This window comes from Primulina huaijiensis, chromosome 7 (assembly GCF_012295235.1).
Source record: "Primulina huaijiensis isolate GDHJ02 chromosome 7, ASM1229523v2, whole genome shotgun sequence".
NCBI classification, from domain to species: Eukaryota; Viridiplantae; Streptophyta; class Magnoliopsida; order Lamiales; family Gesneriaceae; genus Primulina; species Primulina huaijiensis.
In genome coordinates, this window is record NC_133312.1 from 22,491,025 (window position 1) to 22,514,694 (window position 23,670).

Below are 23,670 nucleotides of genomic sequence, written 5' to 3' on the forward strand. Positions count from 1 at the left end.
GACTTTTGTATTCAAAAGATGCTAATCCAAGTATAATTGGTTATGCCGATGCTGGATACTTATCTGATCCACACAAAGCACGTTCTCAAACTGGATATGTATTTACTCGTGGAGGCACTGCAATTTCTTGGCGTTCACAGAAACAAACACTTGTAACAACTTCATCAAATCATGCCGAGATTATTGCACTACATGAAGCAAGCCGTGAATGTGTGTGGTTAAAATCAATGACTCAACATATCCAAATCTCATGCGGATTATCATTCGACGAGAAGCCTGTGATACTATATGAAGATAATGCTGCATGTGTTGCTCAAATGAAAGAAGGATACATAAAAAGCGACAGAACTAAACATATTCCTCCTAAGTTCTTCGCATTCACCAAGGAGCTTGAGAAGAATAAATGTATTGATGTTCGTCACATTCAATCAAGTGAAAACTCATCAGATCTCTTCACAAAGGCACTTCCTACGACAATATTCAGAAAGCACATATATAATATTGGGATGCGCAATCTACGAAATTTGTGAAGAATTGTTCGTGTCAACATGAGGGGGAGTTTACGTGACTGCACTCTTTTTCCCTTACTATGGTTTTTATCCCAATGGGTTTTTCCTAGTAAGGTTTTTAACGAGGCAGTATAAAAACACGTAATGTATACAATCATTATGATCATCATCACAAAGGGGAGTGTTGAAAAATTATTTAAAAATGTGTTAAATATTTGTGTTGAAAATGTGAATGTTGAATGTTGAAAATTAGGTAAAATTAGGTGTTGAATATTGAAAATTAGTGTGTGATGATGTAGGTAATGATGTATTTTATTTTTGGATTATTTGTAAAAATTTTCTATAAATAGATCTCTAATTTGTGAAGAAAATCACAATTGAGTTGAGAGAAAAATATTATAAAGTGTGTAGTGTGATAATTTTGAGAGTTTGAGATTTTTACTTTTTTACCGTAAATTTTTACTTTTTCACAACAAATATAACTAATATGTATATTTTGTTAAAATTATAATCGAAATTTATGTAAAATTCATTCATGAAATTGAACTTCACATTCCAGTGCCCATTTGGATTTGGGTATGAACGGACCGCGTGGGCCGGGGCCGGATTGATGACCAAAATTTAGCCTCGTATGTTTTTTATTTTTATTTTTTAAATTCTATATGAATAATTAGATAAATTTATTTTACTTGAAATTTTGTGATATTTTTAATTCTAAAATATCCAAATTTTAATAGTTTAGCTCAATCCCAGCATGTCAAACATTGAAATCACATTTGCATGAACGTTATTTATCTATATTTTTTAATTGTATTGTTTACAAAATCTATACCATAATAATAATATTATTATTATTATTTACATTTATTATATAATAATGTATCAACCTCGATTAACTATTTTGATCATTTTAATGAATAAACAAAAACTATTCTTTCTTTCGTTAAATAAAAATTATTATAAGAACATATTTTAATAAATTTGAAAAATAACTAAATAATTTGTTAATCATAATCAATAACGTAAATATTTAAAAATAAATAAATAATTTAAAAATCTATACACTCGAATTATCGTGTACGTGAATTTCTAGTTATTACAAAGGTTCAGACCCATACATCAACTACCATTTTTGGTTTCACCAAATTTTCTTTCCTAAAATCTTTCTCCCGGATAACAATATTTTTATTAAGTAAAAAAATAAAAATAATGAAATATAAAATCAAGAATATTGAATAGAAAAACTAGTCTTAACATAACTATATAACAAAAGAAAAATTAAAAAAAATCATACGTAAAAATATTAAATTAAAAACCTATATTTTATTGAAGACTTTATGCTTATATTTATTAGTAAAACACGACTCCGAGCGATGGTGATTTGCGGATCGAGTCTTGGATTTTCGAGATTTACTGGCTTTTTTTTAGTCAATAAATTGTTATTTTCAAAATGGAATAAAATAACAGCCATAATAATTATAGTATTTCTTTAAAAATAAGTTATTAAACATATATAAATATAAGAAAGCGACGTCCTTTAAATTTCTAATTCACTATTAAATTACATATCTCGATACCATTAAATCACACGAATGAATCTCTCGTATTTTAGTAAAAACTGAGAAATAATTATCCAACGGTCAAAAACATTGGTAAAAACTTGTGTGAGACGGTCTCACATGTCGTATTTTGTGATATATATATCTTATTTGAGTTATCCACGAAAAAATATTACTTTTTATGCTAAGAGTATTACTTTTTATTGTGAATATAGATAGGGTTGACCCGTCTCACGGATAAAGATTCATGAGACCGTATCAGAAGAAATTTACTCAATTTGATTTATGGAAGAAATCTAAAAAACTTGATTGGGAATATAGCGTAGATGGAAAGTTATTATATTTTTTGACGGAAAGACGAATTTGGTAAGAAGAGTTGTATTTCTAGTAAAAGTAGTTATTAAAGAGCGTAAATTATGTTTTTTTAGTAAATATATTTTTAGATTTTATAAACAACTTAAAAAAGGAATATCCTTTCATACCAAATAATTTCATTATCATCCATTAGGAAACGTAATTATCGGACAGCTCTTTTTCATTTAATTTTCTAATGAGACAGCGGCTTATTCAATTTAATTAAATTTAATTAAATTAATTAATTAATTAAGCACGTCATGGGCTGACTCAAATACAGGGGTAGAAATTTTTATAATTTTATTACATATTGATGGCCAGTTCGTAATTTCAAAATAATTTTTATTTTGGATCAATTTGGAATTCGTTGTGGAGAAAATTAAAAAAATTAAGTTAATTGTATCGAATATAAAGTTAATTTCAAAATTAATTAAATTTTTTTCCGACATGTTTCAATTAAATGTGCTTTAAGTTTTCACAACAATTTAGAGAATACAAATTGATCAAATTCAAATAGTTCGATTGAAAAGTAAAATAATGAAAAATCAGGACATGCCAAGTAGATGGCAACAATGAGACAAATTAAAGAGTAGGTAAACCAAATATTCAATAAAAGAAAAAAGAAACATTTTTAATCTATTTCATAATATAAACTCTAACTTAATTAAATATTTTTTCCTGAAAAAAAAATGAATGTGAAGAAAGTTCCAATCTCAATATCTAGATAAAAACTTGTGTGAGACGGTATCACGGATCATATTTGTGAGACGGATCTTTTATTTGGGTCATCAATAGGGGTGTGCAGTCGGTCTAATCGGTTACCGACCGAACCGAATAGACCTATAATCGATTTAACCGATTTAATTTTCTAATAACCGAACCGATCAAAATATTCGTAAAAACCGAATTAACCGAACCGATTTTCAAATCGGTTACTTCGGTTACCGAGCGAAATAACCGATATTAGGTCTCATGTGAGACGGGTCAACCCTACCCATATTCATAATAAAAAGTAATACTCTTAGCATAAAAAGTAATACTTTTTCATGGATGACCCAAATAAGAGATCCGTCTCACAAATACGACCCGTGAGACCGTCTCATACAAGTTTTTGCCTTTTTTGAAATATGAGAATTTTAACACATAAAAAAAGAAAACAATGGAGAGCTTATAAATAACTAGAAATATTGAACAAAAAATATCAATAACAAATAGAAATATTGAAGATAAAATCATTGGATGAATGAGCTTCCTTCTAATGCATGAAAAATTAAGTTTCTTTCTAATTTATTTTTAATGTCCACATACAATTTAAATTAATATATATACTAATTTGGTTAATTCGGTTTAACCAAATTTTTCAAATTAAAACCGAAACCGAACCGGATTAACCGAATTTTTAAAATTTCAAAACCGAACTTCCGAATTAACCGAACCGTTTTTTCTAAATAATTCGGTTCGGTCGGTTAATTTGTTTTAACCGAATTTTTGCACACCCCTAGTCATTTAGAAAAATATTATTTTTTATGCTAATAGTATTACTTTTTATTGTGAATATCAGCAAAATTGATCCGTCTCATATATAAAGATTCGTGAGACCGTCAGACCTACTCCAATATCTATTGTCACTCTTAAATAATTTTAAATAAATTTCGCAATCATTATTTTTTCCAATTAAAATAATCCATTTAAATGACACACTTTGGTAAATGAAGAATGAACGATGAATTTATATATGATGCCTATGTCTTATTATCATGACTAATATAATAATTTTATTGTAATGAGAATAAAAAAATCATTTTCATAGAATAAAATTTATATCTCAAATTTTCGATCGATGTTAAATATCTCACGACAGTTGAATTAAGTTTTTGAGATTTATATGTATGGAGTTGGAGAATCTTTTAGTTTTTGAGATTGAGTTATTCAATATATATGAAATTACACAATCGTCTTTTTAAAATAATTTTTGGGTTGAGTTAAGTACAAATCTCGATGTTAACCGACGTTATTACTTATTATACAGCTAAGAGTTTATTTATTTTGAACTTTTCCTAAAAATATTGCCAAAAACACCAGAAGAAATGGTAAATGGATCCAAAAAAAGAGCATACATAATATAATATAAACCAGAAAAAAGTCAAAATAATGGTTAAATAGTATGGCGCTGACCCTCTATACAACACCTGCAGCGTTGCGTAACTTTGGTTCCCATTTGGACATGATAACTTCTTGATTTCGACGTTTAACGTAAGCAAGCAAAGCATGATAATCTCCACGAGGCACACAATCATATTTTTATTCATAACATGAATTACGACGATAACGACAAATTTTTCACACTCAAACAGCTGGAAAATTAAATTCCTTCTACTTGTTTTGTATTGAATGCTGCTGATTTTGTATCATTTGACACGCGGTTTAACTTTCAAAGAATTAGAGGAAGCTTCCTAATTTATGTGAAATAATCAAAAGTGGCTGCATCAGAAATCTCTAATTTTGCTGATGAGAGCTGTGTTAAAAGTTTGACAGTGGGGGAAATTTATAATCTTGTGGGGTTCTGAAATTTTTGCATGTCGAGTTGTGGAATTACATGAGAAAGAGGATTCTTCTGCACGTGAAATTATTATAGTTTCGTTTGGATTGTAGAGATTTGATGATCTGGGTTTTGCGTGTTTGTGTGTTTAAAAGCTGGAATTCGAGTTACTGATTGAGGATTTTGTGCTTTGGATTTGAAATTTTGATCAAGATTTGGCTTGTGGCGTGAAAGATTGATTCTTTTATTTGAATTTGTAGTTTGAAGTGATTTTGATTGGGTAAGAAGTGACTGTGTTTCTTAATAATTTGATCGCCTGGAATGTGAATTTGAGATAATGCAATTGAAATGGTGAGAATTGGTTGATCGGAGCGATGTCATCTTCATCTCCGTCACCAAATTCTCCGATTCCCGGTGCTCCGCCGGACGCACCGCCACCGCAGATTGATTCACCTGCACCACCTGCAGTTACTGATCCGCCGCCGGCGGGATCCCCTCCGCCAGATCCTTCTAGTGCACCGCCGCCTCAGTTAAACTCATCTCCGCCACCTGCCACCATTTCACCACCGAGTCCCCCTCCGCCGACATTGGTATCGCCTCCAACGGCTTCTCCACCACCCGCAGAATCTCCGCCGCCTCCAACTTTGAGTCCTCCACCTACTCTACCTCCTCCAACAGCATCTCCACCGCCTAGCTCGCCACCACCTCCTACACCATCTGATCCTCCCATTTCACCACCTCCTCCGGTTACAAACCCTCCTCCGGTTCATGAAAGTCCACCGCCTGAGCCACCTAAAAATGCTCCACCCCCGCCAACTTCAACCCCACCTGAAAGTTCACCTCCCCCACCATCAACCACACCACCCCAAAATTCACCTCCACCGCCAGCACCTAGACCTCCTGGAAATTCACCTCCACCGCCAGCACGTAGACCTCCTGATAGTTCACCTCCACCGCCAGCACGCCGACCCCCTGAAAGTTCACCCCCTCCGCCACCACCTACCTCTGAGCCACCTCCCACTCCGCCAGCATCTACACCATCTCCAAATCCTCCTCAAGTTTTTTCTCCGCCACCTGTATTGTCAGCATCACCACCACCTCCATCCACCGTTCCCCCACCGTCCTTTTCTCCTCCTCCACTTCCCCTTGAGCCACCAGCTAACCCAAACACCAACAATTCAACCGGTAACACGCCGAACAACTTACAATCCCCGAGTAGTGGAGGAATCGGTACCGGAGGCACTGTGGCAATTGCTCTGGTTCTCAGTATCCTATTTCTTGTTGTTTTTGGAACTGCAGCATGCTGTGTGTGGAAGCGCAAGAAAAAGGCGATCGGGCAAAATGGTGGTCATATTTTGCCTACCACCATTGATACTTCTCCAGAATCGGGTTAGTTTGTTTTGCATTTATGTACAAGAATCACTCGGAAAAGTTGCCTTTTAATTGTCGAAACTTGAGAATGATTAAAGAAATATTCTGATTTATGACCAGGTTCCAGCGTGTTGAAGGTGCAGACATCAGCATCCAGTAACGGAACTGGCTCGGGTATCGGCATTGTCCATTCAGCCAATGAGTCAGGTGGGTTTGGAAATTCAAGATCCTGGTTCACCTATGAGGAACTAGTCGAGGCCACGAATGGATTTTCAGCCCAAAATCTTTTGGGGGAAGGTGGATTTGGTTCTGTTTACAAAGGACGACTAGCAGATGGCCGAGAGGTAGCTGTCAAGCAGTTAAAGATCGGTGGACGACAGGGAGAGCGAGAATTCAAATCAGAAGTAGAGATTATAAGTCGTATACACCATCGCCATTTGGTTTCGCTAGTTGGTTATTGCATTTCTGAAGACAGAAGGCTTCTTGTGTACGAATACGTCCCCAACAATACTCTACATTTCCAACTCCGAGGTAAAATTTAGTTCTTGGTATTGGGGCTGGATTATCGATGAAATGGTTATTGATTTTCTGCCACATATTCATTTCCAGGTCGAGGTAGGCCTGTTATGAATTGGGCTACTCGTGTGAAGATCGCCGTTGGTGCAGCTCGCGGAATTGCTTACCTTCATGAAGATTGTAAGCTGTTCGTGCATATTGTCTCGCTTTTTATCAGTCATAAAGGAAAAAGTATATAGTTTTCTACGTTTCTTACTAATGATCAGGTCACCCTCGTATAATCCATAGAGATATTAAATCATCAAATATCCTTCTTGACGACAATTTCGATGCTCGGGTATGCACAATTTCCATATAACTCTGATCTTCTTCTTTCAGAACATCTGTATAACATCTATATTCCAGGTTTCCGATTTTGGACTTGCTAAATTAGCTATGGACGCTAATACACACATTACCACACGCGTAATGGGGACATTTGGGTAAGTGGTAATCCAGAAGTTTTCATTCTCAATGGAAGCTAAATGGTTGCAATAGATTGCATATGTTACCTTGTTCTTGTCCCAACACTCGGTGGTTGCTTTGTCTTCAGATATATGGCTCCTGAGTACGCATCAAGTGGGAAGTTGACTGAAAAATCCGATGTGTATTCCTTTGGTGTCGTGCTTTTGGAGTTGATTTCTGGGCGCAAGCCCGTAGATACGTCTCAGCCTCTAGGAGAGGAGAGCCTAGTTGAGTGGGTAAGTCCACAAAAGTTAAAATCGTATATGGAAATGGTTATGGTATTAGGAACTAAATATAATGTCAGATCAAATGTGCATTCCTTTGTAATAACCATTTATCCCTGTTTTAGGCACGACCTCTGCTTAGTCACGCACTGGAGACGCAAGAATTTGATGGGCTGGTGGATCCCAGGCTCGAAGAAAACTACGTTGACAGCGAAATGTTCCGTATGATTGAAGCTGCAGCGGCTTGTGTGCGCCATTCAGCTGCCAAAAGACCCAAGATGGGACAGGTATGAAACAATCGAATTTACATCAAACATGTCAATTTGACCCAAATGTAGACTCTTAACAAACTTTCTCGAAACGTTGATCGTTTTCAGATCGTGAGAGCTTTCGACAGCGTGGACTTGTCTAATGTCATAAAGGTTGGAGATAGGGAAGTTTTTAACTCAGCACAACAGTCCGAAGAAATCAGATTGTTCCAGAGAATGGCATTTGGCAGTCGAGATTATAGCACAGATTTCTTCAGTCAAAATAGCTGGAGTAGCGAAGGGAACCAAGTAAATAGCTCGTACGAATCGACGTTCCAAAGTTTTTCCAACCAAGAAAGCTGAATATTTCTTGCCTCAAATGTAACTGGTGGTATTCTCAGATGATCTGATATACATATATATATATGAATTAAGTTTTTCAAGTAGGTAGGTTTAGTCATATATATCATTTGTTCATTTTTTTCCCTGTAAATAAGAGCACATTTATGTCTTGAGCAGTACCCATACCATTTATTTCTAATAAAGTCGATCCAGTTTTGCTCTCCAGTTTCATTGATTTGTATAATTTTGCATTGTATACTAATATGTTAAGTGTAAACAGGTTGTGCATTATTAAAACATATAATTTGCTTGCCATTCTATGATTTTTTTTAAGTTCTGTAAAGTTCTTCTAGTTTCTCGCTTGCCAAAATAATTCTTGAACGAACTTAAAATCTTCTTGCATGTAACATTGGAAGGGGATTCAAGTCATGTCTGAATACATTCTAAGTATCTACATGAAAATTTGACTGCAAGTTATCATGCTGGGAGAAAGCTGCTCCTTTCCTTGCAAAACAATGCTTCACAACCTAGCACACATTCTCATCTTCTTACTGCTCAAACTCCCTCAAAAACTTCAGCTAAACAATACGCCAAGAAACTGCGAACCCAAAAGAGAGGAACCAAGATTACAAAGATCGAAGTAATGACATATGATGAAGATAGCTTGAGAAGTCACGGGAGCTGTTCCTTCAGGATTGAAGTGGAAGAATTCTTTCCAGATGGAACATTACGGTTAGGTGGTTGTTGTATGGACGAGGTCGATCGGGTTTTGGTTGATTTTTCGAAAAATGGTGAATTTTGTTTTTGGGGTGGAGATCAGGGCTCGAGGAGATTAAGTTGGAGTCTGAAACAAGAGGAGATTGATCAAGGTGATTTTAGGTCTCATTTGATTGAAGTTTTCGGCTCTTCAGCTTCCCTTGGCATCAATACTTTGTAATAATTATATTGATTCTTTGTCATGAAAAACCTGCAGTTCCTATCAAACATATCGTTTGGATTTCATTGTTCATATGAATCTAGATTAGTGACATATTTTAAATTCACTAGAAATATATAAATAAGATATCAAATCATAATTTTTAAATCTGAGTTGATATCAAATGTTTCCATGGATTCTTCTGCATTTTATTTATGTTTGAACTTTGAATTTTAACAAGGTCAAATTAGGTATTCCCCGTAGGTATGGTTGAACCTTCTTTAAAAATTTGTACATGCAGTCCCCTCTCGATATGACGATTTATTAGAACCGTTGAAATAGACTAAGCTAGTCCCACCATATAAATAGATGGGTTGGACGTGGTATCTACATTTTTTTTTAATGAACAATCTCATTAAAATTGGGTAAAAATTTGGAGTACAGAAAAAGGCAGGCATTCCAAATGGGACTCAGAAAAAGGTATTAGAAATAAACTACGAGTACGTCACCATCTTAGATACATCAATAGAACAAGGAATACAACGAAAAACAGTAATCTTCGGACAATATCTTCAATTTGCGGTTGACTTCATCAAACATCATCTTGTTCCTAGCGTTCCAAATGTAGTAAATCGTAGACGCAAGGACAGTAATTCTCATTCGAGACTAAGTCGAGTTCCCTCTGTAGTTAGATCTGAATGCCATCAAAATAGCAGATGGTGATCCCATAATTTTCCGCATATCCAACCAATTACAAACCTCGTTCCAAATAGCTGTCAAGAAGCCGCATTTGAAGAACAGGTGTTGAACTGATTCATGCTGAATATTGCACAACATACACGATTTGTCATCGGCATAGGGTAAACGATCTCTAGTGAGGAGTTTCGCATGGGCCGTGAGCCAAAGAGTAAATCTGTGCTTGGGGAGAATGAAAGAACGACTAAGTAGTGGTTTTCATGGCCATTTTCCGTTTGCATTACTAAACCAATCATAAGCGCGAGAAAGCCCCTTATCATTCACAAACCAAGATTGTAAGCTGGCAGAAGCACTGGAGACCGAACCCATTTTCTGTAATAATGTATCTCTAATAGATATTATTTGCTTAATCAAAGGTGATTCATCTTTATGCCATTTCCAATCCAAACATCTCCGAAGTTACTATATTGATGGTTAACCCATTTGATCCATAATTTGTCTTTCTTCAAGTGAATATTCCAAAGTGTTTTCGCAATCAAAGCCAAATTCCAAGCCATTAGATTTTTCAATCCCAATCCACCATCTGAAAGAGGCTTACAAAGAGTATCCCAAGCAATCGGAGGCCGTTTAGATGGCCAAACAAACTTCCGGCACAAAGAGTTGATCGAGTCGATGACACAGTTTGGCACGGGTAGAATTGATAACCAGAAGCATTCAACACCTTGTACGACAGATCTAATCAACTCAAGCTTCCCAGCATAAGAAATTGAGTGCATTGGCCAAGAATTAATCTTAGTTGATATGATGTCTATTGGATAATGTCCAAAAACAAATTCATGAGAGTTTATGTCTAAATTGGACAATATCATATCATCGTGAAGTATGTAACTTTTATTATATAATAATTAATGTCTCACGGGATTAAGAATATATATATAATAAAAAAATTATAAAAAAGATACAAATAGATAAATAGAATGGTACTCAAAATATAAAGAAATCAAATAGATTAAAAAAAAAAAACGTCAACATATAAAAACGATATGAATCGAGAATATTAGGATTAGCCTGCCATAAACGACCCTTTATCCTAGCGGCGGCTGGAGGAGCTAAATAAACAATGAAGGATTTGCAGTGTGTGTCATCGGAGATTAGAGTAAATCTTACAACTAAAAATTATAACATGATCGATGTAAGTGTTTTAAGAAGATTATGACATAATAAATTATTCAAAATAATATAGTTTGTAGAAGAGGAATATGATTTTGGGAAGGAAGGAAAAAAAACTATGTAAGAAATTAGTATTAAAAGTTCTTTTTGAACCATTCGTCCACCCGATGTTAAAATAAAGCACAACCCCACAAACATTGATCTCCGAAAACCAACCGAAACCAACAAAACAAAAACATCCCCCTCCTCCCACAACACCAACGCCAAAATGATGGCCAAAATCCAATCCGAGCAACTCAAACAACTCAAAGACATCTTTGACCGGTTTGACATGGACCAGGACGGCAGCCTCACGCAGCTCGAGCTAGCGGCGCTCCTCCGGTCCCTTGGCCTCAAACCAACCGGCGACCAACTCAATGCCATGTTAGCCAACATGGATGCCAATGGCAATGGCTCCATCGAATTCGACGAATTGGTGGGTGCCATTTTACCTGACTTAAACGAACAAGTCTTGATCAATCAGGATCAACTCTTGGAGGTGTTTAGGTCGTTTGATCGTGACGGAAATGGTTACATAACAGCAGCAGAGCTGGCGGGGCAGATGGCCAAAATGGGACAGCCCTTGACTTATCGCGAGCTAAGCGACATGATGCAAGAGGCCGATACAAATGGTGATGGTGTCATAAGCTTCAATGAGTTTGCTATCATTTTGGGACGATCCGGGGTTGAGTACCTCGGACTCACGGTCTCCTAGCTTACCAAATTTGTTATTATTTGGTATGCATGATAACTTCTTTTGTTTCTTTGGTTTTTGGCTTTCATGAGTCTCATCTGGAGAAATGAAATGGCTGGTTATGATGGATACGACATGGTGACTTGGTCTAATTGAATGTTGTTTATAAATGGGTTTTTCTTTTGTATAGTTAGGCTTTTGGTGCTCATGATTAAGGAGAAACTGCAAATTATGTCACTTATTTGTTAAAGCTACTGCCAATAGTGTTCCAAAAAGTGTGCATTTAGTAATACCTAAATATATGGTACAAAAGTTGCTTATTTTCTCCAACTAAATGTATGACAAACCATCCATTTTTAACTTGGAAAAGTTGAGGGGATTCTAGTGTCCAAATTTACAAAGTAATGGAGCCAGTATGTAGCTGATTGGTACAACATATGATACATTGAAACTGTACAAATCTATACATGATCACATTTTCACAAGTAATTGCTATCTACGGCGTCGTATTTCGCAAAGGGCTCGTTCTTGCCACTGAACGAGCAGTCAAACCGATAGATGTAGGTCTTGTTGATATTTGTCTCACCATATCACTATACTCAGCGTCACCTAAACGACTCTTGTAACTGATCCACTGTATCGTATCATGGTACATGGGGAAGAATCTCATTTGTATTGCTCTATACACATAGTATGGTAAGAGGGCCGAGATGACCACAAAGAGCGTTAAAATATAAAAAGAAGGAGTTGAAGCAAGAGACTCAACAAAAACCTTGTAGGCTGTTGTTGAAAAACTGGGAGGCATAGCTCCATATGCCAGTAAAAAGATGTACCATATGGCGATTTCGCCCCATATTAAGATATGCTGTATTAGTGTGAAGTAATTTATGGAGATCGCCATTTGGCAATTTACGACCCAGACGACACAATTGTACATGGTCGCTCCAAGAATTTGGTATTCGGCTATTTTACCGTTCGTTTTGAACGATTGGAGACTTAGGGCCTCTGTGCAGAAGAAGAAGATGATAACGGCACTGCAAACTCCATTGAACATCCACCCGATTATACGGCACCAGCTGAAGAGAACGTTCTGCACGCCTTCTTGGTATAGCAAAGGAAACTGCCACATGATTCAAGCAATGAAAGAAAACCGTTTCAAAGTTGATACGGAATCTAGATTATTTTCTTAGATTCTTGTTCCTAAAAACTGTCTGATACTGTAATGAAATGTTAAACATGTATTAAAAGTTCTATTGTTGTGTAGTACTATTTCAAATCATATAACAACCCAGTTATTTGTGGTTCTCTGGCTTGAGGGTGATTGTCGATATTTTTAATTAGACAAAATAGTCCACATAAACTCTAAAAATATCTTACCTTCAGACAAAATCTAGCAGATACATCCTGATCAAAGACTCCCAGCGCAATAACAGGCAACGACGTGAAGAATACATTGTAAAGGGACATAAACCAGTCGTTGTATGCCGGTTGTGCAGAGAATGATGCATAAGCCTCGTATAAGAAGACAGTGAAACCAAACGTAACATTCTTATAGAAAAAGTAGCATATCTGCACCCACAGAAGAAAATGGAAGGCGCAAGAATGATGATATCTTTAAACTGATGCTGAAGTTTGATTAACTTTACCATCGAAGAAATCCTTCGGTAACACCAATGTCCATGCACCAAAAGTAAGCGTTCGAGAAATCTGAACTGAGCAATTGCAATATCACTTGCCATGACCGCCTATTGATGTATGGATGAAATATACAAGAGAAAAAGGTAAAACTAATCAATTTATCGAGCAATCAGGATAGTGAACACAAAATAGTAACGTTCTCCACCTGCATTCCTTCGACGCCACTGATTCCAATTCCGATATCTGCTTCTTGAAGCATTCCCACATCGTTCGCTCCATCACCGATGGCCAAAGTCGTCTTCTTTGTTCCTTCTTTGACTAACCTCGTTACCTTTAAAGCTCAAATAAAGAAAAACTACTTCAAAGTTTCAAATATTTTATCAAGGAAGGTGAAATTTGTTCAGGAAACAACTCACCAGTGCTTTCTGTTTCGGAGATGATCTGCAGCATATTACAGAAGCACAACTAATGGCAAGTTCAAGAAACGGTTTTTTGATATCATCTTCTAATGCATATGTCAGAGATTTCCCATCAATGATTAACGCAAACACCCCAAAGCTTGATGCATCAATCTGAGCCATCCCTTCAGTAATCTGCTGGCGCACGTTTTGCTTCAAAGCCTAATAAAAAGATGAAATGCAGTCCATTATGTTAGAGTAGATGTCTTGCAAGTCGACGGTTGGCTAAGGAATTTATTGACTCAAGTGTAATAAACAATCTTTATTTTAATATAATTTAACTTTTTTATGGTTTCATTTTGTTTTATCTGTATATTCATATAATCAGCATAGATAAAGTCATTGATTATACTTTAATACGAATGAATCGTAATTCGATCCTGGAACTCTTTTGTAAACACTGTGTATTCTAAATTCATTCCTAGTCGATTCAGCCGCCTAAAAATAAGGATAAAAGCCGCTTGAGGTTGAGACTAACATATGTGATGTTATGTGTGATACCCTTGTCCCACATCGAAAAAATCAAAGATTTAAAATGAGCTTATAATTGCTTACAATGGACTTTTATAGCAACTTGGGTTAATCATTTTCGTAAAAGCGAGGACGAATACGAAGTAGTTGCTATAGGGATCCATTGTGCAGTCACGCAGACGCGAGCCCGGGCTCGGGGCGTGACAGAATGGTATCAGAGTCGGTCACCGACATGGAACACCGGGAAATAAGTGCTATGCGGGGCAAAGTGCTACGTGCATGGGAGCCACCTCTTGGACTTGCGGGGCAAAGTGCTACATGGCGGGAGCCACCTCTTGAGCCTGTAGGAGCCACCTCTAGATTCTCGGTGCTGGTGGATCGAGGGGTCAGGCCGCGACGAGGACGTCGCGTTCTGAAGGAGGGGTGCTTGTGATACCCTTGTCCCACATCGAAAAAATCAAAGATTTAAAATGAGTTTATAATTGCTTACAATGGACTTTTATAGCAACTTGGGTTAATCATTTTCGTAAAAGCGAGGACGAATACGAAGTAGTTGCCATAGGGATCCATTGTGCAGTCACGCAGACGCGAGCCCGGGCTCGGGGCGTGACATTATGTACCGTGTTTCGTGGTAAGGACATAGAGATGTCCAATCATGCAGATGGGTAATCATACGATGATTGTATCGAACATCCCTCCCTCGGACTTTCCAAGTGGTTATCATTCATCGCGGAAAAGTCTGTGGTTCTGATTGTACATAATTAGTCCTTACGACCCGAAACAACACTGAGGCTCTGCATATTAGGATTGTGCTTTGACTCGTTTACCGACTCCGCGAGGGTCACTAGGTTGCGAGGTTGGGTGCAATTGCGACATATGTAGGAGAGAGTGCATTGTAGTCGGGAATTCACCACTCACCTACGAGTGTGGATATCTTATGTGATGTAACGAAATAATAGTGCATGAAATCTCTGGCCAGAGTGTGAGATGTACATTAAGGAAGGAGTTCTCTAGTTGTGCGTGCGATTACACTATGAATATTTCATGATCGTATCACATAGCTATCAAATCTAATATGCAACCATCTGCAACCATCGATGAACAATGGTTGCAAATTCGATTCGGATATATGAGATGAAGGGACCGTACTGTACGTTAATCATAACCGACTGGTTCTTGCAGGCACTATCAGTGATACCTAGGGAATCATGGGGTGATGCTACTGGACGCTCTTACCATGATTCGATGGGTTTAATCAGAAAAATGATTTCTGACATTCTCATGACCAAATGTTGGTGCATGAAATGGGGAAAATGGGGGTAAGCCCGAATAAAAAAATATATCCTAAATCACAAAGAGTTGAACACACGGCTAGCTGTATCCCTGAACCATTGAGGGTCGCACAAGCATCGGATCATTTTGTTCACGTTGAGAGAATAAATTCAAGGAGTTGAATTTATATAAAATTACGATATAGTAAATTCAAGGAATTGAATTTATGATAATTAAATTTTGAGAGAATAAATTTAAAGAGTTAAATTTATGATATAGTCAATTCAAGAAGTTGAATTTATGATATTTAAAATTTGGAGAGATAAATTCAAGGAGTTGAATTTATAAAATATGATAATTTAATCTGTTAAACTCAAAAGTTGAGTTTATTAAATATTAAAATAAATATATAGTGGAATGTATGTTTGATGGGTTTGTAGGAGTACAAGTCCAACATATTAAATAATTAAAGTTCTTAATGGACTTTGATTAATTAATTAAACTAGTTGGACCAGTCCAATTAATGAATCAAGCTCATTAAAATTAATTATGGAACCTAAATCTTATATTATGGGAATTAGGTCATGAAGGTATGGTTTAAGTTGGAGACTTGAAGCCCTAGCCTCCATTTCATTCCAAGAGTTCCGAAATTCCCTCACCCCACTCCTCCAAGATTTAGGCCACCCCTAAAGAAAGTTTCGGGTTTGGACCGCCTCTCGAGTTTTTTATCTCAACGAAAACTTCTTCTGAATATTCTAGTGCTATTTAGAAGATGAACTAATCTTCTAGTCGTGGACCGGATTGGGAGATTGAAGAAAGAAGACTTGAAGAACGTATGTAGGGATTTACAACAAGAGCTACGTCCGCTTATATCGACGTAGTCGGACGTAGTTGGAGCCAAGTGAAAAATCACTAAATGTATACTACTAAACATCCTATGTATGTTTATTCTATTTAAATCATAGAGTGTCCAAATATTTTGATTGTCCAAATAAGATTTTAAAACTTCCGCTGCGAATTGGACACAAGAAAAACGATAACCCAACACATTGATCATATTAACTTTTTGTTTCAACGTCGTTTCTTCATTACACAGTTAAATGACGGCGATCTTAAAAATATTTTAACTTGATTTTACCTCAGCAATTGCATCCTTCTCACCGATTTTCTCCAGAGCAGTGATCTCTAGAGTCTCCAAGGTGATAGTGATTTGTTTCATTCCTTGTCTGAGTAAGCTACAAGAATAGCTGCAAAGTTGATTTTTACAATGAGAAATTCACCGAAAAGTAATGTTGCCTATATATAATTTACAAGAACCATGATGAGAATATACCCTATATTAATGGCAGTTTCCATCTTATCCCCTGTCAAAACCCATATTTTGATACCACCTTGTGCAAGCTTGTCGATACATTCAGGAACCTGCAGTGGCAAAAAATATATTGGAAAAATCTCATGACAAGATTTAACTTACGAGAATTCGGCATGAATGTCTCGAAACCGACCCCATGTTGAAGCTTGTCCTCAACGGCTGTCGCACCAAGAAGTATCAAATCTTTTTCTATCCTCGCAGTCACCTCGTCGATCATTGCCTCACGCTCTGTACTGACCGAGTTTTTGGCCTCAGAAAACTTCTCCTCAAATGTTTTATATTCTTCTTCACTAAGCTCCCGATGAGCAAGTATCAACGTCCTTAAACCTGCTTCAGCATACTCATTCACATGTTTCCTGGTTTCCTCTTCATACTCCCTTCCATTTTCACCGAGTCTCTTGAACATGACGCTGCAATGGCTCCGAACAGAACAGAGAGTGCAGACACGAAGAAGGTTAAATATGACAAAAAAGTAATAGCATATAATAACTTCAGCTTCGAAAAAGAGCACCAAGTCAAAAGATTAACCAACCTGTCAGCGCCTTTGGAGAGTAACAATATCTTCCCCTCCTCATCCCTTACTATAACAGACATTCTCTTCCTGGAACTGTTAAATTCTAAAACGTTTAACAGCTTGTACGATCTGCATCATCATAATTTTCTTTACGAATATACACCATTGTAGCTCAATCAGACAGAATCACAGAGTACAATACTACAAGGCATGCTAAATAAACGGACCTTTCAACTATAATTCCAGAAACTGAATTCAATTCATTTACAGATACACTTGTTTGTGTTCTTTTGCAAAATTCAAAGCCCAATTCTCTAGCTGCAACAACAAAAGCTGCTTCGTCTGGTGATTCAGCTTCATATGTGACATTTCCTGTGTTCTCATCAACATCAGGTATGGTCATTTGACAGATTGCCAGCACCCGGAAAAATTTCTGAATAATATCAAAGTTTGGCTCGTTTACCCAATTCCCATTCATGATTCTCTCGTCATCGAAATTAAAACCTTTGATAACCGATTTTTTAGGACTATCAACCAGAATGTTGGTGTCATCTTCTCCATTTATTGTCAATCGAGACACTTTCCTTTTCGCCAATGCTTTTTCAACTTCCGTCACACCACGTCCATAAGCAGTACCAGCAACAGAACATTTAACAAACTCCATCAAATTACAAGTCAATGTGCCGGTTTTGTCAGAAAGTGCTGTATGAACTTGGCCTAATTCCTCGTTTAAATTAGAGGTGCGGGCATGAGCGGGTTTGTGAGCTTCATCGTAATACATATGAAGATCTTGATTGATAAAAATGCTTTGAAGGACCTTAACAATTTCTATTGACACATATAAAGAAATCGGAATCAAGTAACTGTACAGCAACAAGGCAGTCAAGAAGTGATATATAGCAGCTTTTGGAGCTCTCTTCGGGTCGAAGAAAACATTAGCATTATCGGGTCTAAGATACCACCTTTTGTGTCCCTTTTTCAAGTCTTCTTTAGTTACTACACCAAAGCAAACCGATCCTATAAAAGCCATCGAGAACAAAACACTAAATAAAAAGTAGACAATGTGGTCCATTTTCTTCTCAATTCGGCTTCTCTTAGAAGGAGGGCCAGTTGAGTTCTGAATAACCTTTGTGTCGTGTCCGGTGAAAATAACAGCTCCATATACATGACCGGTGTTCCGTAATTTTGAGCCTCTGAGAAGCAATTGTTGAGGAGAAAGAGGAAAATGTAGGTTCTCGAATTCCATACTTCCAACAAAACTGTACAAGTTAGCATTCGGATCCTCACATTTAACGACTGCCCGGAAATCGCTGAATTCATGATACTCGTTTAAAGAGGAGGTAACTTCTAATGCTTGTTTGAGTTTTAAATTTGTCTCCCCATCAAGATTCATAGTCTCAACATAGCAGACAGCATCTTCGTAACTTGATGAGAGCAACAATAAATCTGCCGGAAAAAATTCATCTTTCTCCACCTTAACTACATTTCCAACTTTCAGTTTTTTCCATTCGGTGGGCTTAAAAACTCCATCACCTTGATGTACCTTCACATTTCTATTGTTCACCTCAATATCCTAGTTATTCAGATCAACAATTTTTTTCAATCTGAGCATATAATATACCTTAAAAACTAACTACCTTAAATCATTTCAATAAACATAAGCATATAATCTCCATTTGCTTCCAAAAAGTATAATAATTACACTAAATAACAATAACACCATCAAACTTTATAAATAAAGCTAAAAAGAGGACAAAATGTGAAGGAAAAAAACACAAAAGATTCAAAATACCTGTTGCTTTCTCCTCCAATCTTCAATTCCTTCCTTGACCATGGTTACTCCGATAACTATGATTAAAGGAATTATAGCACTGACTGCAGAATAAGGTGCTAGAGAAGTGAAGGACAAAGAACCAGTTACAAGAAAGTAAAAATTAGCCACTCTCCTGAACTGTTCAAAAAGAGACTTAGGCAAGAAAGTTGCAGTTGTATACTTGGTCGTCCTAACATAATTTGTCGCATAGTTTCTGAGATTGGCTTCTAAACTATCTGATTCATTGCAGTACACAACTCTGGAAAAACCTGGCCCACCAATCTTCGAATGGTCATCTTTAGGTGATCCCTTCTCACGTTTGAACGAGTAGATATCGCGGAAATGTAGCCTCTTTTTTCTACCTTTTCTCGTCATACTGAACTAACATCAAAATTTTGAACTTCCACTGCTAAATATCAGCTTTTCACGGGAAAGTGATTTTATTAAGTTCCCAGGATTTTAGTAGTAGTCAAAAGTAAGAACTTCTCCCCCAACAACCAAAATCTTAGGAAAAAAATCCCAGGAAATACAAAACAGCCCCAAAAGGATGTTTCAAGTCCAATACCTCAAAAACCCAGTTGTCAGAAAAGGCCAAAAAATATATTATAATATGAGGAAAAGGGCATGAAAGTTTGATCCGAGCTTCCGATGTACAAGTTAAACTATAGCTAAAAGAAAGAAGGGACTCAAAAGAAAGCCAGAGTACTGTGAGATTACATGAAAGAGATCAAAGAAAACCAAACGACATGCAAAACCCACAAATTTTCAGTTGTTACGGTCCGCTTTCAAATCTCAAAAAGCTTCAATCTTTGCACTAAACAAAGTGTCTCAGTGACTAAAAATCGGAAATTTCACCACAAAATTGGAAGATGGACCATAATATTTTATATTATATGTTATACTATATTACATATATACTTAAAAAATGGGAGGAAGAATTGACTATTTCTGGGGCAAAATAGCTGTGAGAAATTGACTTGTATCTCTCTCGTTTCCTCCATTCTCTCTCACTTTCTTATAACTTGACACTTTCACAGTTGTTGGATTTCAGTCTTCGGAGACGAGCAATGGTTTCAAAGAAACTTCCACACTCAAAAGAATATTCTCCGTTAAATAAAAATAAGAAAAATCAGAGTACTTCTCGAGAATTTTGCAGTAAAAACAGAATCGAAAAAAGAGTGTTGGGTTGTTTTATTTTCCAGTTAAAAGCTGTAATTTTCGCGGGAAATCAAATGGTTTTTCCCAAGAACATGCGTGCGTGATTTTTCATGGTTAATCTGGAGCTGGCTCTAGTATATCCGTGTGTTAAAAGATTGTGTGATTTGTTGGAAGGGTGTAAAAAATAATCATATTAGTTTGTCCAAAAATTTGGTTAGATTACCATATTTTTCGTCAAATCCATGTCACTTTTGCTAATCAGATAAGTTTTGTGTGAACACTAAAAAATGACTAAGTAAGAAAAACAATTGGCTTATCAAAAGTAAGTCCGACTGAAATATAAATAACACAAAGATGTTTTTGGATGTTCGAAGATTTGATTAATTCTTACGTTACCCCTTCTTCTTTGTGGGAAATATGTTAAGTAGAAGGTTTTGGAGATTACAACTTTTATAACAACCCGATTCAGTAGAGCTTTATCACTGCCCAACTGAAACTCTTAGTTTAACTCACTTAAACAATATTGAGCAGTATACTAACTATCAGTTTACAAATATTTCAAAATGAAAATATTAAGCAAAAATTGATCTTAATGATGTGTGTTAAGAAATCTTGAAAGCAGTTGGACTATTGAAAGCTTGAATACTTGAACTTATGTGATAATTCCGGATATCCTAACTAATTTATAAGTTCCTCTATTTAAAATCAAATATTATATATATTTTAAATATAATAGTCGTTAATCCCATTTTTCACGTCACTAATCTTTCTAACTATTCGTGCATCATAGGTAGTACTCGCGAATTACTTACAATTCAAAGATTATTGGTACGCAAGCCTTTATCCAATAATTCAGTTTTGTAACTTTGAGTAATCTAACCGGTTCTTCAGATAATGTTTCTTCGTTTACTCAACTATTTTTTACTCCAATTGCTCTCCAGTTATCGGTTCGGTAGACCTTTATATAAGTTGAGTTTCAAACATATTTTGTCTTATAATACTTTTGGTTCAGCTCATATTCAATTCAGTTTGACTCAATTTGTTAAATTATCGAAACTTACTTGATCCAACACTGTATTTGAAGCTGCTTCATATGATAAAAGCCTACAAATATGTTATTTGTAATTAAATGATATTGTTTGAATTTATAATTTTTCTTTATCGACATAGCATATGTCAGTTACTCTAAATAGTTTAACTTTAATCTGTAGTAACAATTATAAATATTAATATATGTTATAAAAACATCAACTTCTGTTAATCCTTTGCATAAAATTTCGATTAACCAAAGAAAATTATAATTGTTTAAATATTTTATAGTATAATTTCACCTCTAGGTCTCCTCTTTTCACTTTTAGCTGTAGATATTTCAATTTGATCAAATGCAAAAAGTCCTAAACCTAGTTAGGAATTTCGTGAAATTGCAGCATAAGTTATGTAAGATTATAGAATATTAGATAATATAGGTGTGATTATCAAATTAACTAAAAGTTGACTTTTAATCAAACTTTGTATTGTTCATTTAAATCAGTAACAATGACTTGTATCAGTGCTAAGTAGTTGAGTACAATTAATTCAACAGTGAAAATGAAAGTTTTTTTTTCCCCTTCAATTTTTTTTTCTCTTTTTTGATTACCATTAAATTTAACTTATATGGAAAAAAATATTTTATTTGATTATAAAACATTTTTATAAATTATGATCTTATTTTAATTTTAGTCTTCTATGTCATATTTTTGTCTTTTTTCGGTGGTAGCGTTGACAAGACGTCAACATCACGCTCATACGTACACTGTCACATCATAGTCTTCAATTTAAAATGATTAAAATTATCAAAAATCTATTAATACAAAACTAAAACTCAATTTTTAAAATATAGATGATCAAAATTGTTAATAGAGAAACATAAATAAAAAATATTATAATTTTTCTTAAAAGTAATATTAATTTTACATGTTGTTCTAATACCTCAACCTATGTAATAGGGATTGTCCCTTACTTTAGAATTTTGAAAATGGAATTAGAAGATTTTGGAGTTTGGAGGCCACTGCCCTGCCCACTTGCAACGGAGTAGTTGGCTTCCATATAGAATTTTAATACTACAAAGGAATATGAGTGGGTCTAATGTGAGACCGTCTCACTGATCCTAATCTGTGTGACGAGTCAACTCTGCCGATATTCACAATAAAAAGTAATATTCTTAGCATAAAAAGTCATACTTTTTCATGGATGACTCAAATAAGATATCTGTCTCACAATTACGATCCGTGAGACCGTCTCACACAAGTTTTTGTCAAAAATATATATATAATTCATCAAAAAAATTTAGAAGCTAGAGGATTAATTTTTGTTAAAAATATATAAAATTAGACCATTTATTATTCCCAACCATATTTATTGACTTCTTGTTGGAACCGATTGGTTTTTCATTTTTTTCTGGTAAATTTAGACTTCACATTAATTTGTTTCAAACTATTTATTATTTCCATACGATATGTAATAAATATGGACAAGATAATATTACATTATTTATTTGATCTTAATGTTTGTGGAATAATATAAGTATTCGATCCTCTTTTTTATCTTGAGAATTACCTTAAGGCTCCGTTTGGTTGAGTATATTAAATAAGGATAGATTAATAGTCAAATATTTATCGTTAAAATTTTAAGATGTTTTAATAATCATTTTGACCCGGTTTAAGATCCAATTTTATGGATAACTATTTGATCAATAGTATTTGATCTTAAACCGGATCAAAATGATTATTAAAACATCTTAAAATTTTAACGATAAATATTTGACTATTAATCTATCCTTATTTAATCCACTCAACCAAACACACCCTAAAGGATTAAACAGATAATTTGATAATTCTTGTTTAAATTAGTGAAATTTATGTTAAATACACATAAATATTAATCCAAACTTTTATTTTAATCCTAGTGTAAATAACCCTTGAAACGGAATTAAAATTTAAATATATAGAGCAACTCCTCACTTTTAGATGGTACAAAAATCATGTCAAATATCATTTTATGTGAAAAAAAATTTATTCCAATTATTATTTTTATTTTTTCATTCACATGAGCAATCATGAAGATTATGCAAATATTTATATTTCAAGATATTCAACGACACACACACACACACACACACACACACACACATATATATTTGGCCTTTTTTAAAAAATAATATAAATTTAAAAAGTATTTATTAAAATATTACAAAATTGAAAGTTTTATGAAAATAGTGTAATCCGGCACTTTTTCCTACGGATTCTAATTTTTTT

At 35.2% G+C, this 23,670-nt stretch overlaps 3 protein-coding genes across 3 annotated transcripts; 2 read left to right on the forward strand and 1 right to left on the reverse strand.

Annotated features, from left to right (window-relative positions):
- The first annotated feature begins 4,977 nt into the window (after positions 1 to 4,977).
- Positions 4,978 to 8,395, forward strand: LOC140981357 (proline-rich receptor-like protein kinase PERK8). The gene is made up of 8 exons (XM_073447738.1): positions 4,978 to 6,350; positions 6,453 to 6,863; positions 6,942 to 7,028; positions 7,115 to 7,185; positions 7,254 to 7,330; positions 7,441 to 7,588; positions 7,702 to 7,863; positions 7,954 to 8,395. Exons 1-8 carry the CDS (start codon positions 5,336 to 5,338, stop codon positions 8,185 to 8,187), a joined length of 2,205 nt encoding a protein of 734 aa, XP_073303839.1. The 5' UTR covers positions 4,978 to 5,335; the 3' UTR covers positions 8,188 to 8,395.
- Positions 8,396 to 11,107: 2,712 nt separating this feature from the next.
- LOC140980616 (probable calcium-binding protein CML15) lies at positions 11,108 to 11,810 on the forward strand. The gene has a single exon (XM_073446552.1). It carries the CDS (start codon positions 11,217 to 11,219, stop codon positions 11,700 to 11,702), a length of 486 nt encoding a protein of 161 aa, XP_073302653.1. The 5' UTR covers positions 11,108 to 11,216; the 3' UTR covers positions 11,703 to 11,810.
- Positions 11,811 to 11,998: 188 nt separating this feature from the next.
- On the reverse strand, positions 11,999 to 20,483 carry LOC140980615 (putative phospholipid-transporting ATPase 9). The gene is made up of 11 exons (XM_073446550.1): positions 19,199 to 20,483; positions 17,634 to 18,979; positions 17,425 to 17,535; positions 17,026 to 17,302; positions 16,854 to 16,942; positions 16,659 to 16,767; positions 13,736 to 13,939; positions 13,525 to 13,650; positions 13,328 to 13,426; positions 13,059 to 13,250; positions 11,999 to 12,801 (listed from the first exon to the last, which is right to left on the reverse strand). Exons 1-11 carry the CDS (start codon positions 19,592 to 19,594, stop codon positions 12,178 to 12,180), a joined length of 3,573 nt encoding a protein of 1,190 aa, XP_073302651.1. The 5' UTR covers positions 19,595 to 20,483; the 3' UTR covers positions 11,999 to 12,177.
- Between the last annotated feature and the right edge of the window lie 3,187 nt (positions 20,484 to 23,670).

Bases quoted from the DNA above. Each gene is read 5' to 3' on its own strand.
- LOC140981357 (XM_073447738.1), top strand. From the start codon at position 5,336: ATGTCATCTTCATCTCCGTCACCAAATTCTCCGATTCCCGGTGCTCCG. The intron at 7,331-7,440 runs GTAAGTGGTAAT...CTTTGTCTTCAG, and splicing joins CGCGTAATGGGGACATTTGG to ATATATGGCTCCTGAGTACG. The intron at 7,864-7,953 runs GTATGAAACAAT...GATCGTTTTCAG, and splicing joins AAAGACCCAAGATGGGACAG to ATCGTGAGAGCTTTCGACAG.
- LOC140980616 (XM_073446552.1), top strand. From the start codon at position 11,217: ATGATGGCCAAAATCCAATCCGAGCAACTCAAACAACTCAAAGACATC.
- LOC140980615 (XM_073446550.1), bottom strand. From the start codon at position 19,594: ATGACGAGAAAAGGTAGAAAAAAGAGGCTACATTTCCGCGATATCTAC. The intron at 17,536-17,633 runs GTCCGTTTATTT...ATGATGATGCAG, and splicing joins TCTGGAATTATAGTTGAAAG to ATCGTACAAGCTGTTAAACG. The intron at 17,303-17,424 runs GTTGGTTAATCT...GAGCCATTGCAG, and splicing joins CTCTCCAAAGGCGCTGACAG to CGTCATGTTCAAGAGACTCG.